Source organism: Labrus bergylta, chromosome 5 (assembly GCF_963930695.1).
Source record: "Labrus bergylta chromosome 5, fLabBer1.1, whole genome shotgun sequence".
Classification (NCBI taxonomy): Eukaryota; Metazoa; Chordata; class Actinopteri; order Labriformes; family Labridae; genus Labrus; species Labrus bergylta.
The window spans coordinates 23,191,053-23,209,781 of record NC_089199.1 but is presented as its reverse complement, the minus strand read 5'-3'; the positions used below and the strand labels follow the sequence as shown (position 1 = coordinate 23,209,781).

General features: G+C 42.1%; 1 protein-coding gene across 3 annotated transcripts in view; it reads right to left on the bottom strand.

Annotated features, from left to right (window-relative positions):
• mtss1 (MTSS I-BAR domain containing 1) overlaps positions 1 to 18,729 on the bottom strand; it is a 53,506-nt gene that overhangs the window by 15,258 nt on the left and 19,519 nt on the right. For all 3 annotated transcript variants that reach the window (XM_065955231.1, XM_065955232.1, XM_020652155.3), the window contains exons 2-6: positions 18,639 to 18,700; positions 16,776 to 16,849; positions 5,104 to 5,188; positions 3,900 to 3,991; positions 3,730 to 3,804 (exon numbers count right to left, since the gene is read on the bottom strand). In XM_065955231.1, the coding sequence (XP_065811303.1) occupies positions 3,730 to 3,804; positions 3,900 to 3,991; positions 5,104 to 5,188; positions 16,776 to 16,849; positions 18,639 to 18,700 (388 nt within the window). The remainder of the gene's footprint in view (positions 1 to 3,729; positions 3,805 to 3,899; positions 3,992 to 5,103; positions 5,189 to 16,775; positions 16,850 to 18,638; positions 18,701 to 18,729) is intronic.

Genomic DNA, 18,729 nt, shown 5'->3' with positions numbered 1-18,729 from the left:
TCGGTCTCATTGAATCAAACAATTTATGTAATAAAGAGATTCATTATGATCTGACAAGAGCTGAACAAAGAGTCGACGGCAGAGAGAGAAAATGACTTGTGTTTGGAGAAGTTTTCTTTAACCCACAACAGCTACGACCGTTTATTCTCCGTCTGTCCTTACTGATTATAGGACACACACTGACATACACACACTCACACTCACACACACTTGTGTAGAGCAGGACAATTACCATGTGAGGTCTTGATTGGTGAGAGTGCAGAAACAGTTTTGGTTCACTGTGAGGGGAAATGGTGTGTGTTCGTGTGTGTGTCATTCCGTGGTGACAACATGTGAAGCTGAGGCTCTGTCTCTTTAAGCGTGGCAGTCCTGCAGTCCTCAAAAACATCTACAGATACTCATCAGTTCTTTCATTGTCTTGTTCAGTTTTTTAGATATTTAAACTTTTTTTTTTTTTGAATTTTCTCCTGACTTTATATGAATACAAAACAGAAAATAATCCTTCATTCTTGCTATGATATATTCGAGATCCGGTTAGACAAACTTAAGTTGAAGTGAAATCAAAGAAAAGCTGTTCTATGATTAAACCTTTAAAGTCAGTTTTAAATATATATATATAGATCATGTTTCATCACGGGGAGGGGGGGTAGGTATTTATTGAATTAACTTCATTAAAACGGAGCACATTAATATTCAAATATTAGCATTACAGGTTAATGTGCCAGGATTAGCACAACAGCTAAAGCTAATCTGTAGTCCATAAAAGTGATTCAAGTTTGTTGGGGAACATTGAAGTGGCACTTAGCAACATGAACATTCCAAACGTTGTTGCACAGGTCAGACTGAAACACTCTTTTGTTCACCAATCAATCCTAAAATTGAATGTGGAGCTGAATCCTCGACCAAAGCACGTTTAGGGCCTCTGGGCATTTGTTTGGCGTTTGAGTGTTGTTTCTAATGTTTATATCTGGAGTGTTGTGTTGTGTTTGAGTGTTGTGTCAAATGTTTGTATCTTTGTTTCCTGTCTTAATTGTTGTGCCGCAAACAGAGCCGCTGTGACGCAAGGCAAATGTCAGACTACGTCGGAGAATAAAGTATTATCTATCTGTCTGTTATAGCAAGTCTGCAACACCAACATTCACAAGAATCACCGTGATTGGCTGGTTAAGTGAAAGCTTGCCCTGATTGGTTGTTGATTTAATCCTGATGAGTTTAATTTTCTTAAAGGAGGGCGCTGACAGACACTGATCAGATAATCTTTGAATTTCCCTCAAGCTCAATAAAATATCTACCTATCTATCTGAGGGATATCACAATGTGTTATTTATCCAGATGTTTTAGATGCAAAGTGACTTTTTACAAATATTTAGATTATTTCTAATGTGAAAAATTGACCTGAGTGAGGAAAGAAAGAAAAAAGATCCACAGAAGAAAAACGTGTTCAGAGATGTTAAAGCCACATCAGAAATCACTCTGTGTACCATGGGCGTGTCTGAGACTGTGTGTGTGTGTGTGTGTGTGTGTGTGTGTGTGTGTGTGTGTGTGTGTGTGTGTGTGTGTGGAGACTATTTCTGTGTCTGTGGATTTGCACAGACACAGAAGAGAAGGGAGGACATTTGTGTAAGGGCCTCGAGGTTACATTTTGATTGTGGTGTGTGTGTGTGTGTGTGTTTACACATGTATAAATGTGTGTTTGTGTGCTCGTGTTTGGGCGTTTCTGTTCTATTTCTACCGTTTAAGTCGATCTGTCGTCTCTCTTGGCGAGCCTTCGGTCTCTTTGATTATGGGATAGGGAGGCTAGGTGAAACCATGGCAACCACAGGGTGTGTCACTCTGATAGCAGAGATAGGTGCGGCCCAGGTGAGTAGCTGGCAGTCTGCCTAGGTTACAACAGAGCGAGATCTGCACTGATAGTCTTTGTAAACTGAAGAGTCACAAACATTAAAGATGAAAAGGGAGTGACGTTTTCTGTTCTCCACTCTTTAGCTCAGATTGTGATTACGTTCAACTACACGTAGCATTGATATAAAGACAAATATTCTCAGTATAGCGTCATATAGCGGTCTCAGGCCCAGATTTACTAAAGGCTTGCGTGTCTTAAAATGTGTGCAAACTTGATACCACCAGCAAAAAAAGTGCTATCTGATCTACTAATGCAGTGAGGATTGCGTCTTTCAAATGAGCAAAACAACACGCATTGACCATTTAGTCCGTTTGCCTTAATGAATATGCAATATGGGGCGAATCTGCCCCAAAGTGCAAAATACTGGGAGGAGAAAATGCAAACAAGTTAAGTTAGTACACGCATTGCGATTTACTAAGCCTGACAAAAATTGCGGTGATCGTGACGGTGTCTGAATTTAACACCTTTGAAAAGAACGTGTTAACCCAGGAGACCAGCGTTGCGCACAACAGGCTGCTGTTATTGAAGTTAGGAGGAGACATAGGAACAACAAAAGAAGGCATAAAGATCCCGTTTTTCCCCACGTGTTTACATCTTTCAAATGACAGAAAAATAAATGGCATGCATTTATTTTTTAAGTTAGGTAAATAAATAAATGGCATGCATTTATTTTTTCATTTGATTTAATATTCTAATCGTTAAGGAAGAGAAACACCATGATGAAACTACAGGATATTGTTGCCATATATATATAGCCAAAGAAAACTGAACATTCACAGCCTCTGCATTCTATAGAATTTCAACATTGACATTTATGTCTTCCTATTTCCCTCTTTTCGCCAACATTACATTTTAAACTGGGGATTTCCTTTTTCTAGGGTTGCACGTCTCTCCCCCAACTCGCCCCCTCTGGTGCGCTCCTCTCCACAATGCGCTCGTCTCCTCCCGCTAAAGCCCGCTGCTTCTTTGTAATATTCAGATTTATATCCTATAACTCGAAAGTATTGTGCGTTTATTTGCCTCTCCCACTAATACATATTTTGCGCTTGCAGTCATCCTGCTTTCTGTCCAAACTCTCTGTGATGTAAACCAGTAGAACAATCAAAAACCTAACTTAAACAGTTCCGCCTCCACAAGGTTTGCACCTGTTGTCATTCACGCAAATTTTCTTAGTAGATCACCCGCAAAACGCCCAGCAACCAAACGTGCAAACTTTTGGAGTGAACACGCAATTTAGTACTCTTTAATTGGGAGCTTAGTAAATCTGGCCCTCAGTTGCTTTGTCACTTCTTACCTCAGGAGACTAGAGAAGAAATAGAAAGATTATTCATCTCTGATCGGCAGAGATAGCTTAGTTTCAAACCAACAATAAAGAAAAAAGAGAAACCTTCTTTCCTGACTTCAAACCAAAACTGAGTAAAACCTACGTGTGTGTCAGTGACGTCGTCAGAGAAACACGTTTCAGAGGGATTACTTTTTGCCTCTGGGTGTCGGGAGACTGACAGGAGACGGAGCGTAACACAACACAGCAGCTCAGATCTGAAATCTCCGCACAGTGAGGATGGGATCAAACAGTCTCTGCATGTTTACTATGAAGGATTATCTCACTCTGTAGAAGATGGTTTTAACGCTAAGAAGGTATCTTCACCTGGAGAAGAAAACAAGCTTCAGCTTCTGTAAAAACACTCACACACTGCTCTTCTTTGATTGCATGACAATATCACTTAAATGACACTTTTGGTTCAGTGTTTACGTTTCAGTGCTGATTTAAACCTGCTGGATGTGAGATGGATTTGCTGCTCGAGCCCCACAGATGTTCTTCTTACCTTTCTTCACCTTCTTCTGCAGTTTGATTGTGTCTGAGGATTTCTTCTTGATGTCCGCTCTGGCCCTTTTGTACTCTACACAACAGAAATGAGACGTCAGTGAGGGATGGTTTGTTTCTATACAAGTCATTAATGTGTGTGTGCGTGTGCGTGTTTGCATGTTGGCATACCTTTGGCGTGGTCTTTGTCCAGCTGACTGGCCGCTTTTTTCCACTCCTCCATCTTTAACTCGAGCGGTGTGATGAGACTTTCTGAGAGAGCTCTGAGAGAAAAACAGATTCAAAACTTTTAACGTGTCACTTCTATCTGAACCAGTTCTCTTGCCCGCTTCCATTGCTGCAACACCTGTTGGTTTGACCTGATAACTGCTCTCATATCTGGCAAACCGAGGGGTGTCCAAAACGGCCGTGCGGGGGGGGTCGCCTTAAAAGCGCCTACCTTCTCTGGTCCAAACAAATCCAGAGCATTCAGGACCAGAATCTAAAGTTAGAAGGAGGACATACTGGCTGCTGCATTGTTGTCAGAGAAGCCAGCACTTCAACATGGCATGTTTCTTTAATGTCTGATCATATAGTAAGCTCACTTTATCATTTCACTAGGCGAATATATTACAGATTGCTCCTTTAAGACTAAACACATTGGTAATAAAAGACCAAAAATTGGCCAGTATTAGGTGTCTAGGAATTATTTTTGTTGCCGTGGTAACCAAAAAAGGTATTGATATCCACTGATTTTAACTTGAATGGTTTCTACGTTTGTTGGCATCTTGTCAGTCCTACATTAAACTGGTATTCATCAAACAGCTCCTTAAATGGAAGGAGACGTTTCAGGTTCAAGTTCTTTGTAGGTTCATCAATGCAACTTAACACATCATCATTTTGTCTCATTATTCTAAACTTTAGAGTATCGTGACTGTAATAAAAACCTGAATCATCCATGACTAACACACACTGTTTAACCTGAGAGCTGGGCATAGTGTGTGTGTGTGTGTGTGTGTGTGTGTGTGTGTGTCAGTTTCTCAAATGACTACACACAGTAATGACAGAAAAACAGTTCTGATGTTTCAGCGATGACAGTGACAGACACACTGGGGTTAAATTAGGACGTCTGTTCTGAAGAAAATATGCACACACACACACAGTCATGGGTACAAGCATTTGTCAGTTTACATTAATTAGCCTGTCTAGTTCCCACACCAGTAGATACTATAAAAGGTGCCATCGTCATCATTCACACCTTCACCTGTCATCCCAACATAGTAAATAACACATGCAGTGCTCATCTGTGTGTGTGTGTGTGTGTGTGTGTGTGTGTGTGTGTGTGTGTGTGTGTGTGTGTGTGTGTGTGTGTGTGTGTGTGTGTGTGTTTACTTACGTGGTAAACAGTTTGAGTTTGGACTCGATGCTGCGATGTCTCATACACATCCTGGTTAGCGCTGAGCCTATCTCCTTGGTGGCACCTGAAACAACATCACAACAGATGATGAGTTTTATGTTGATAGAAACTGAGATGGACGGATTCCAAATCATCTTTCAGAGTAAAGCTGTAAATGTTTATGAGCGGGCTGCAGGTGAACAGCACAAATCAGGTGACTTAAAACAGTCAGTGTTATCACTACGGCTCACTCTCTTCTGCACGGGGGAAACGCCAACAATGACCAGGCCGCCATATTTAAAAATGTACATGAGCTAACAAGCCCGATGGTAAGAGGGCAGACACAGATACATGCTAATCAGTGAACAAACACTAGAAGTTGCTCCCCTAAATAAAAGCAGCCAAGACTTTTTTAATGTTCTGATATTTGCATAAAAACATACCGGTTAAACGGGTTCTACTGTGTGAGTTTAGAATCCTGTTACCGTGACAAACCTGGTCTGCAGTATGTCATTCTTTATATGCTTCTCTTTTTGTCGCTGATCATTGATCTCGTTCTCATTATTTCTTCTTCTTTCTATTATTATTCTCATTACTTCTATTTTTCTCTCAAAAGCCTCCCGTGGACAAGAGGTGAGAAATAACACGTGTGCTGAAACTTTCAAACAATTCATCTGGTTCGTCCAAGTTAAATAAATGATCTGTCTGTCTGTCCACAATCAGCATGTTACAGGAGCTCAACCAGAGTGTGTGTGTGTGTGTGTGTGCGTGCTGTCATTGCTTCACATTTCAACATTAAGGAAAATCCATCTGATTAAGATCTTATGACGAGTGTTGTAATGTGTGTTAAACCCATGGGTCTGTGTGTGTGTGTTTGTGTGTGTGTGTTTGTGTGTGTTTGTCCTTTTGTCGATTAATTATGTAAGAAAGAGCCCGCCTCCTTTCACAATCGGCCTCGGTTAATTGGATGGGACAGCGTTGGGTTTCAAACACACACACGATGTTGCGACAGTCGTCGTCTCATACAAAGAGATCCACTTTCTAACACCACTTGATGAGCCCATGAAAACACTCATGTGCACGCGCGCACACACACACACGCACACACATTTACACAGTGTGTTACAGTTTGTATACTCAGAATCTGACACTGAATCAAACATTCATCTTCTCTCTGTCTTGCACTCAGTCACACAGCTGTGTGTCATTTCTACAGAGCTTCTTAAAGTATGACTGCAGGAATAATAATTTTTCATATTTCTGAATGAAGTTGGACTACATCATTGAGATCATTTATTCAGTTTGGTGAGACATTCAGGAGGAAATGTAAATGTTGACACAGGCAGAGAAGAGAAGGGAAAGAGCTGCATCACTGCTACACTGAGTCCTCTGTCATCTCCCCACACACACACATTAACCCACTCACGCAGAGCCAAGCCCTTCATAATGGTTTCTTTGTGGGAGTCGGTCAATGTGGACACAACACTTCCTGTTAAACTGCAGCCTCTGTCTCATACAAACACACACACACACACTCACAGACACACTTGTATTTTACAGGCTCAGAAAATGTTTTCAGAAAAACCTGCAGATTTAACTCATCCAAAAAAACATGTTTTATTATTAAAGATCGTGAAGATAAAGAGCAGAGTCTCTTAACTTTTTAGTAGTACTGGGATTATTTTACTGAGGCAGGAGACGAGACAAAGACTGCAACGACAAGTTCATTAATCATTGGTAAATCAACAAAAACAAATGAATGCGCAACTTTTTTTGTTAAAGGAGCATGTAGCATTTGAAATGAGTACTGCAGTCTAAATTCTAAACATCAGAGATCTCTCTCCCCCCGCCCCCTCCTCTCTAGAGTTGATGCTCACGCAGGTTGCCATGTGGTGGACACTGAAGCTTCAGTGTTTAGCCAGCTCTGCATCGGTCTGTAAACCTTTCTGCGTTCTAACCTCTCTCCATTTTTCAAAAGCATCTCCAATATTGATCCTAGTTTGAGCACGTTTCTGCTCAAGGAGACATCACATGATTTTGTTTGACATCACATGATTTTGACCATCATACTTATTAAGGATGGGACGGCTCTGAAAATCTGCGCTAACAACAAAACTGATGTTTAAAATAACAGTTTAGCTGATTGCCCATTCAGATACAGATGTTTTCCTCATGGCTTCTTTGTGTCTGTGTTTCAAATGAGCTACATTATTTGATAGATTTAGTTAAACATAGCCCCTCCTCTTCAGATGTGACTGGAACATGTCTGCATGTCGCTGATCTTCCTCAGAGATGTTGTAAGACTCGCACGCTGCCGACATTTTCTTTCACAACTGAAAACAAATCAGAGACGTCTGCTGCCCAATAAAAACCATCTCCTCTGGATCAGCAGGGAGGAAAACCAGCGTTCCACATCAGATAAACATCGACTACATCAGTGCATTCTACATTATTTCCCAATGGGCAGATCTTTGTCAACAGGGCCGTCATTGGCTGATTCTGATGTTCAACTGAAACATGGGTGCATCTTTAATACTTATTCAAAGTAGTTACAGACACTTCATCAGTCATGTCCATCCTGTGACAGAAACACAGTGACACAGCAGGCTCACAGAGAACACTCTGAGCCGTGTGGCTTCACACCGACTCATTACTGGTTATTTGAAAATCGAAATCAGAGAGCTGCACAGAGAGGAAGCAGGAAGGCGGGTACACGCACACGCACACACGCACACACACACACACACACACACACAGTACCGCTGAGTCACAGCTCTGTTATGTAAAATTTTTTTAAAAAAAGAACAATCAGAGTGAAAGATCAATGACTATGTTCATCCACCTGGAAGTGATGTCAGAGCGAAACCTGGAGTGACTGACTGTACTCACTGAAGTGTTGATTACCGCACTCCCACCTCCCTCAACCCCTCCCTCCACTCCTCCTCCACCTTCTCCAATATGTGTTTAAGTAGCAGCACTTCTACTCCTTTTTCCTCCTCATTCCTTTAATGCCACATAAAATCATCCTTCCTCCTCTTTCCGCACTCGGTCCCTCTCTCTCTCTCCTCATCGCCCTCTATTCATCCTTCTGCCTCCCCTCCATCTTTTCCTCCTTCCTTTCCTCATCCATTCAGCCTTACACAAAAAAAACAGTCATTATTGGCTGAAGGGACAACAGCAGAAACGTGGCAGGGGAGGCTGAACACACACACACACACACACACACACACACACACACATAGGTATGAGGTGTTGATATAAATGTTAGAGGTGTGGCAGCGAGGTGAGTTTGGTTTATTTGCCTTTCCCTCCCTGTGACTGAGCTCAGAGAACATTACAGTCTGAAACGCTAAGACGTTTTCTCAACACCGGGTTGAGAAATAAACGAGATGTGTAACACTCTGTCTCTATTTACACTTTTCTCTGACAGTAGAGTTCATAGTATAGATATGAGGCCTGTGATGGTTTGTAGTCGTCCTGAACCGTCACAGTGTTTGGTGCATGCAGTCATACGACCAAAAACAACAGAGTGGAGTAAAGGCAGTCACACATGGCAGCATTCACACCCCGAGGTGACGGAAATGCTCCAAACTGTTTACAAACCGCTATCAAACAACTAACGCAGAAGAAGAGGAAGCAGACACAACTAAACACATGAAGAAGAAGAAGAAGAAGAAGACGAGTACTATACAGGATGACACGACAGCGCCAGAGGACCCGTCTGCTTCTTTAAGAGCGCACTCACACTAGGCAATCCGAGATGTTGGGTTCCTAAGCACGCTTCACCCCTAAAGTCCAGTTCCTTTGACCAGTGCGAGTGTTCCGATCTGTCCTTTATGTCCCAACATGCTCCCCGTACCTGATGACATTTAGATCGTTGATAGACTGTTCTGAATCTCTGAATTCTGGTGTCTCAACACAAACGACTGTTTTAAAGTGAAATATCAATAAGTCTGCACTCGGGCTGTCAGTTAACAACTTTATCACCATGACATACAGGTCCAAAGTTAACACCTGTAGTTAAGCCACCACAGTGTCTTCCAGCAGCCGACACATCTGCGTCTTTGAATGTCTCATTTCACTTTCAAACTCGCAGACGGCTGACGAGTCCAAAGTAATATCCACCTTATGACATCACACCGTTAACCGGTATTTTACTTAACTTTTTGATCCCTAACAAGTTCCCTTTTCTGTGGCTAAGGTAAGGGTTTGGATCTACAGGACGTTCCTTATTTTCTTTCAAAATAAAATCAGGTTTGTATCTAAACAGGAAGTACCCTTAGCTTGAGACAAATGAAAGGTGCAGCAAAAACTGTTTTGAAATGCAAAAGAATGGAATTTCAATCATGCAATAAAAAAATTTGATTATTCAAAATTAATTCAGTGATTCATTGTGGTTAAAAATTAACCCTTTGACAGCCTTACATAAATATGTTCATCCGTTTCAATGAAGAAAACGTTATAAATTCAGTATGACAGCAGCCTGCCCAACCCTGTTCAAACTCGTAAATATTCATTAAGCAACACATGAGTTATAGTGTGTGTGTGTGTGTGTGTGTGTGTGTGTGTGTGTGTGTGTGTGTGTGTGTGTGTGTGTGTGTGTGTGTGTGTGTGTGTGTGTGTGTGTCGTAGCCGGCTACTGAACACCGTGGGCGTCTGCTGCGTTTGTGTTCAGGCATGTCTAATGGAGCTCAGAGTCGAGCGAGGATGACTTGACAGAGAAATGTAAACCGACAAGATGAGACAGACTCGCTGTGGGAGTCTCTTTGTTTGGTTCTGGTGTTTATGTGCTGCTGAGTCATCGCTTTAAAGCTAAAGAAATGATCGGTTTGACTTCATCAGAACATGACATGAGGTGTGCAGAAACTCCTGAACGTACACGACGTGGACTCCTGAATTGAGGAACATCTTGCTCCAGAGTATCAAACAGGAACAAACATCAGTCACATTCAGTGTTACTGAACAGTGTGTATCCATTAATCATATCCTGTATGTGTGTTTATCAAGATGCACACATTGTGAAAGTCAGGGCTGATGTTCATTAACAGGTCCATTACTGATCTTCAACTGAAACATCTGTGCGGCCCTGTGTATCTATTCATCCCACAGTTCTCTCTGCCAGACCTTTTCCTTGGTATGACCATTTGAAGCATATTTCTCTTTAATCATCAAAAGGAATAATTTGATCAAGAACCGAAACATCCGATTTTCAGGCATTCAAGATGTTATCATTTCTTGTTGTGAGTCTTGCTGTGAGTCTCTGTGTGTCAAATTCTTAAATATGTTAAGAAAACCTGGAGGGATTGTTCTTTTAATTTGGACTCGATGAATGAATACATTTCTTGATGAAAGGTTAAAGGTCAAGGTCACTGTGATCAATAAACCTATAATTCATTTACTCTATAAGCTTTTACTGTCTCGGCCTATTTGTCATTTACATTTTCATTAATGGCCTTCCAGATTTCTATCTGAAAACAATAAACCTGTGGAGAGTAATTAAAGAGAGTTTGGCAAAAACCTTCAAAATAAGAAGTCACGGACTAAATGTCTAAATGTCAGCTGAGATGTTGCTTACAGACTGGTTGGCTCCTGCAGCCTTATGTGGAAGTGGCAAGACACTTAACCCCAATGTGCTCCCGCTGCTTTGTCGGAGGCGTATGAATTGTTAATTCTGATGGTCTCTTTTCTCAGCAGCTTCTACCATCAGTGTGAGAATGTGTAGGTGTGACCTGTGGTGTAAAATAGCTTTAAACAGTCTGAAGACTAGAAAATAAATATACAAGCTCAAGTCCATTTACCATTTTCATTTCCCTCCATTTTCCTAACACACAACAGCAGAGACACAGAGAGAGAAGTGTTCAGCCCTCTCTCAAACACAGATTTTTCCGCTTCACTCGCCTCCTCACAGCTCATAATGTGGCCTTTCAGAGAGGTCTGCAAGTGTGACTGTGTGTGTGTGTGTGAGAATATTAATGCCTGTTGATTTCTGTGCTCTCAAGTTGATCCACAAAGACTCCTTTCTGTCCGTCTGCAGACAAACTTCTAACAGTCTCATGAAACTTTTTGTTTGTTGTATTTAAGAAAATATAAAATGAAATGAGTGTGCAGGTTATATTTAAAGCTGAAACGATTAAACTGAATCATTGTAACGGTTTATTTGTTGGTTCTTGGTGAGACTTGTTTAGCTGCTGGACGACTTTTCTACAAAAGACTCGTATGAAGTCCACATGACATGAGACAGTAAGGGCGCACTCTCTCTCTCTCTCTCACACACACACACACACACACAAGCCGTCTAGACTGTGCCAAGCACATTTGACCCCCAAAGTCCACCTCGTTAGACTAGACTGGAAGAGGTTTTCTTATGTGCACCAACACAAGCACCTGACGCAACGTGGACATGCCATGAAATCGATCGCTGCCTTGCATTAGAATAATAATAATAGACTTTATTTGGACATCACAGATACATTGGACGAACCAGATGCATTGTTTAAGTGTTTTAGTCCTTAACACTGAATCTGACTTAAAGGATTCCAAGTAAGCCTCAAAGTGAGTTAAGGTGCAGAGTCAGGTTCATTGTGCTGGCTCTGAGATCGGGACGTGATGAAGTATGTACATGATAACTGTGATCAGGCCCGGTTGGCCCCTTGTGAGTGCAGGCCATCGGGGGACTGGGGAGGGGGGGGGGACAATCATGCTCCAGCACGGTTCAGGGCAACAGGGCCGAGTGTGAGTTCGCCCTAAATTGTTTTCAAACGTTGCTGTTTTCTCCTTGTGAGCCACCTCTCTACATAGAAGGTTTCAGATCAACATCGGGTCTCTGAGCTCAGTATGCAGACTAAGCAGCTGGGCCATCAACCAGTTGGTATTTCTTCTGACAGATCCCGGGCTATGCTAACTGATGAACTCCCATCTCTAATGGTAAAGACGTTAATCGTTCCTAATTAACATCTTTTCCTTCCATTGCTGATCATCATGAAAATAAACCGCAGTATGCAGCAGAAAAAGCCCCCAGCTCACTCTCTGTACCCCCCCCCACCCCACCCTCTCTCTATTTGTATTGACCCAGGTATGGATTAACTGACAAACTGATCGATCAGTCAGTCGACTCTGCAATCTAAAAACACACACGCACACGCACATCTGACCTTAGGAAACCTCCGTTACAGTCTGTCAGCATGCAGTAGGTGGTCTTGTGATCTGTGTGTGTGTGTGTGTGTGTGTGTGTGTGTGTGTGTGTGTGTGTGTGTGTGCATGCATTTAAAACCCCATGATGCCAAAGACGTCAGCTTTTCCCCTGTTGCCGGGGGAACCAGTCATGTGGACGAACACCAGAGAAGAGACGAGAGGAACCTGCCTCAAAAATCAGCTGATTGTGACACATTTTATGTAAAGTTTTTTTGTTTTTCTCGAACTGTCACTTCATCGACGCTCCGACACGTTAAGCGCTGACGTCTGCAGACCTGAGTCATCTGTTTTTCGAGTGTTTTGAGTGTGATCTAGAAAAGCAGAATATGGACTCAAGTGTACATTGTTAAGAGCTTAAGTTGTGCTTCTTTAATCTGAAGGCTCAACATATAAACATTAGTGTAAAGTGATGTGCAAACAAAGGAGGAAGCCGGAGAGGACGAGGCAGAGGTAGAAACACAGGGAGAGAACGAGGGATGAGATCACAGTCTTCATTTACGACTTGCTCAAAGATAAAACAAAGAGGAAACTTTTGAGTTAAACTTCAAGTAGAGAAAGCGAACGAGCACTTTGTGATGAATGAATCACATATATACTGTATGTGTGATATGAGAAGGATTGCTCCACAGGTGAATTTACTGCAGAACCCTTTTTTACAAAGGGTTATTTTGAAAGTCCTAAATACATTTCCTTTATCAATATACACATCATGATGGTTATTACTAGAGTAGGAGCTTTGACATTATGTGTGAAAAAAACACCTGTGACCTCAGGTGTGATTCTGTCTGATAAACAATCTTTAAAACACTCCTCTTCACCACAGAAAGACGAGAACATGAGCATTACCGTGACGACCAACAACAAAACCCAACAGACCGGTTCTCACACACACACACACACACACACAAACACACAGAGGGTCTGGAATGGAGAAAAAAAACATTAAGTGTTTTTCCATGTTGACATGACCTGTCAACATAAAATGAGTTCTGCAGTATGTGTGAGTGTGTGTGTATGAGAGAGAGAGAGAGAGATTCAGCTGTTCCTCTCGTCTCTCACACACTCAGCAGCTGACGGGTTGAAGGAGCTGAGAACAAGAGGACAGAGGAGACGACAAAAGATACGAGAGAGAGAGAGAACTAAAGAAAGTAACACTGCTCAGTGTATGAGTCAAACGTAAAAGGCTCTGATTTGGAAGACAAGCCTTTGATTTGCTGGGACATGAAACAGAATAGTGAAAGAAGATTTGAGGATCCTTTAAAGTTCATATCAGCCGGCAGCAGAGAGTCTCATCCTCGGAACGATCAAAGCTGCAGAGATCACTTTGAGCAGACTGACTGACACCTGCTCAGTTTGCTCTGGAAGTAAAGACTCCACCAGCGACATGAACCTCCTGTCCACTTTGAAAAGAAATGCCCGTAAAGAGATGGGAAATGTTTGAAATTATCCAGAACCTACAGTTCATTTTGGGGTGTTTTTTTCTAAAAAAAAAATATATATATATATATATAAATGACAAAGAACTGACTAAAACTAGTTTTGCTTTTATTTTATCAATTAATGTGACAAAAGCAATCTGACGTTCCCTTCAAGGATGAATAAAGTATCCGGAATTTCTCTTTTGGGGTCAAAGTGCGAGCTGTACACTTGTCTTTAAAAGTTCACTCCAATAGTTACCAACCAACCAGTCACTCTGTAGGAAGGAAACGAGGGGCGAGCATGTGAACTACGGGAGCCCGAGGGGAGCAGCAGAGTAAACTAAAGAGAAAATCTTCTTTTTGAAAATCCTCCTAGAAACACAAATCTGATTTATTGATGAAATGGATTCATTGCCCATCCATAGGCATGACAAGTATTCACTCAAATCTAATATTTTACAAACATCTCCTGCTCTCTCTCTCTCTCTCTGATTTGAACCAGCAGAAACAGAATTGAACTCTTTTGTTGTCACTTTACGTCCACAGAGGGGAGACAGCTGTTAACACACACTGCACGTCAGTCAACATGACGTCTGTAAAGATAGCATTAGCTTTTCACTGAGCTAACTGCTAACAGATGGCAACAGCCTGGGCACAGGTTCAAAGAGAGGCAGAGCCGACAGAAGTCAACCTGTTTTTAACCTGAACGCACGTTTCTCCAAGAAAGATGAGCTGTGAGAGAGCTGCTTTTAGACCTAATGAGATGACCAAAGATAAAGAGACCAGACCAGAACAGAGGACGTAAGGCGAGCTGTTGTCTACCATGAGTTCTTCTACTTAACTCAAAGCCGCAGGTACCTGAGCAGGAGAGATCTGCCAGGTGTGAAATATCTCTTTGCAGACGGCCTGGTGTCTACTGTTCATCTTTCGGGGAGAAAAGTTGGACGAGGCTGCGATGCAATGAGAATAACAACTCTGCATATCGGTGTGTGACAACAATATCTTAACAAATGAAGTTACATAATGAACAGTACAGCCACGGAGCTTTATGTAACCAGGGCTTTCTATTAATCCAGCTGTTTCTTTCACATTGTTAACTCACTACGAGCACCAAACAGAGGACGCCTGCCTGTGTGGATGAGATGATTTCATTTCTCAATGTGGGTGCACAACGTTAGAATAGAATAGAATAAATTTACTTTATTGATCCCAAACTGGGAAATTGTGGTGTTACAGCAGCATGTTATCAGAGCAAATTAAACAATATAAGAATAGATACATAGTAAATAAGCACTTAAAATATAAAATAAATAAGAATAAGAAGAGATTTATACATTAAGGATTTAACTTAACATTCTTACCGGTTAAAAAAATGAAAAATGAAATACAACATTTATTCAGGCTTGTCAACTGAATGTAAAAATAATTGCTGGATGTAAGAGATGTAAGTTTTTGCGAAAACAGTTATTGTCAGTTCAACAGTGCACGCTCCAGTCCTACAATAAATGTATCCCGTCGTACATCATGGTCATTTCTCGCTCTCCTGTTGTTGAAGTCTCGCCATGTGAGATGCACGATGGTGCCTTATGATAACATGATGATGGTTTGCAGAGGAGGAAATGTGCTGCATGTGATTTTATGTGCTGCCTGAGGCGACCTCCTTCATATGACCCTCTGCCACTTTAAGGACTGTGCTGCTGTTAACCTGCAACCCGTGCTGTTAGGGGTTTTGAAACTGCATGTATGGACATTAAAAGTCAATGTGCATCATTTATATTAAATGTCTCTGCATGTGTGTTTTATTCTTTTTTTTTTTTAGAAACAAACATGAGCGCTGAGACATGACAGAGCAGGTCTGCAGAGACGTCTACAGAGAGGAGCGGCTATGATTCACCTCCCACACACACGCACCCCCATATGCCGCTGGATTTCCTCAGAATACCAACTGACTTCTGAGTTACATAATCATAGCAGCAGCTGACGGGCTTAGCGGAGATCGAATACACGGAGAGAGCAGCTCTGAAAACCCGGGTAGTCCCTGTCCACGTCCGGCATGTATTTATAGAGCCTGCAGCCTGAATCACCGGGAGTCAATACTGATACTAACCTCTCAGGAGAGGAGACGGTCTGTTCATGTTTGAAGTGAGCCTGACAGTAAATATAGACAGATAGGTGAGGGAGAAGATGATTGGTTGGCAGAGAATCCTGATTTCAACCTGCTCATTCCCTTTAGGACGAAGCTGAACGCAGAGAATGAGCTTGTAGGCCTTGTATGTGAGAGTGTGTTGGACCATAACGATGCTCATGTAGCTGAATCTAAGATCTCACAGACGTCCTGGAACAGTGGAAGCTGTTACTACAAATAACGTTTAACGGAGATTTGTCTGGCAATGCAAGCTGGTTCACTGCGATAGGTTCGGCTGTGACATCTCTTTTTCTTTTTTTTAACCTGTCCCATCATGAGTCCGACATGTTTCAGGGGTACGAGGTCAAATCACAGACAAATGTGGGTACAGTGATTGTCATGACACAGAAGGGGGAATACTTTGATACGCTGTGGAGTGCGTATGTGTGAATGTGAGAAACCCGACCCTAGTTTAAACCAGACAGCTGCACATGAGGTCTCACTGTGTCACCACTGAGAGAGGACAAGTGAGGAGAGAAAGAGCAAAAAAAAAGAAGAAGAAAAAAGCAGACGAGTGACTCGAAAGGTGAAAAAAACAGAGGAGGTGAAGAAAGAAGGGAAAGAGAAATGAAGGGAATCTGGTCTGCTAATTTTCCTGGCCACACATCCTCCAGCAGCACATCTTGAATGGTGTCTACAATATTCAACACCACACGCACGCACGCACGCACGCACGCACGCACAGCCAGGTCCAGGAGGAGTTAATGGGGATAATTAGTTCCCTCATGATCTCACAATTGATAACAGAATAGAGACGCAGTGAAAGATCAGACTGCAATACGGAAGGAAAGAACAGAGAGAGCATTTCCCTCAGCTCTTTTACATGATGTCTCGCACGCACGCACGTGTGTGTGTGTGTGTGAGGTGTGTTTGTTTACCTCTGGTCCCGGTCGCCATGTCTGCCACCTTCTGAAAAGCATCGAGGAAGGCCCCGGTCACCATGATGGTCGTCCTGATTCAAAGAAGAAATAAAGACACATCTATTAACTGTTTAAAAAGGTTGAGGGTTCAATTCAACACCTGAGTCTGAAAATGTCTCATCCAGACGTCCCAGAGAACCTTCATGTTTTAGAAACATTTGAGTGCAGTCATAGTTATCAATCTCATTGTCATGGCAACCGTATCTGCACTGAACAAAACACCAGAGAGACAGAAGACGGCACATCAGTTATGATCAACTCTAATTCAATCAACTCGATCTAATTCTCTGACTTCCCTCCTGCAGGACGGGCGGCGGCTGATCCTGTGACTGATGTGACGTGTTTACTTATTACTGATCGGTAAACACAAACAAACTAAACAATAATATCTTCTCCGGTTCAGATCAGAGAAAGACAACATGGTCAATGTGAGCGGTGCAACTGGAGACCTTCTGACTCACACACATCAATGGACCTATTGTCAGTGTGTGTGTGTGTGTGTGTGTGTGTGTGTATGTATGTGTGTGTCCTATTATCAGTCAGGTTTATGTTTCTATAGCTCCACACACACATACACAGATAACCCGAACACACACAAGCATTACCCTGAAAACTAAAGAGATCAGATGACACCGCAGTCAATACTGTGTGCGCGTCTCTGTCCTAAGTGGAAATTCATTCATATTGACACACACACACACACACACACACACACACACACACACACACACACACACACACACACACACACACACACACACACACACACACACACACACACACACACACACACACACACACACACACACACACACACACACACACACACACACACACACACACACACACACACACACACACACACACACACACACACACACACACACACACACACACACACACACACACACACACACACACACACACACACACACGATGTCTTAATTAGTCTATATATTCTCTTATTGAGAGGAATGAACCATCATAAATTCCAAGCTAACCCCAGCACACGATCTAAAGCACAAACACATTGGCACCATTTCTTACTGACAGATGGTGCACTGTTGATATTTAAAGTCAGACATATTTCACTTGTCAGTAGACTCATCTACAGATCATTTGTTAGTAATTTAAAGTCCTGTTCTTCTCTGACGGACAGCAGCTCCGCAACACAAACATATTCTGAACGCTTCAAACTTCTTTAAGCTAATGTAGGTTATCTTTGGTGGAGATCTGGATTAAATGAAGCCGGGACGTTTGGACTCAACTCTACAAAAGTGATGCTAAATATTCCTGATGTGTTCAATGAAATGAACGACTTAGGACCTAAAAACACACACACACACACATTAATGAACTATCACAGACATTACTGAATTTTAAAAATAGTATTTCTGATTCTGATTGTAATGTCTTCATGTTTAATGTTTGATAGGACACTTTAATTTTTTTAAGTGGTTCAACTGTAGAGTTAAAAGTGTGTATCAAAGCGTTTTGTTTTCTTTCTAATTATCCACAGCAGGTGTGTATGTATGTGTGTGTGTGTGTGTGTGGGGCTGACTGACTGTCAGGGATAATGGGCTGTGACTGGCTGTAGGAGGCAGAATGATGCTTATCAAAGTAAACTGGTCTAATGGGATACGAAAACCATTATGCTGTTATTGCACCGACTGTGTGTGTGTGTGTGTGTGTGTGTGTGTGTGTGTGTGTGTGTGTGTGTGTGTGTGTGTGTGTGTGTGTGTGTGTGTGTGTGTGTGTGTGTGTGTGTGTGTGTGTGTGTGTGTGTGTGTGTGTGTGTGTGTGTGTGTGTGTGTGTGTTACCTGAGCTGTGATTGTAGTTTGGCTCCTTTGGTCACAAAGTCCTCCCATGTGGGATAACTGGCCTGCAGCAAACAGAGAAAGAAACAAAGCA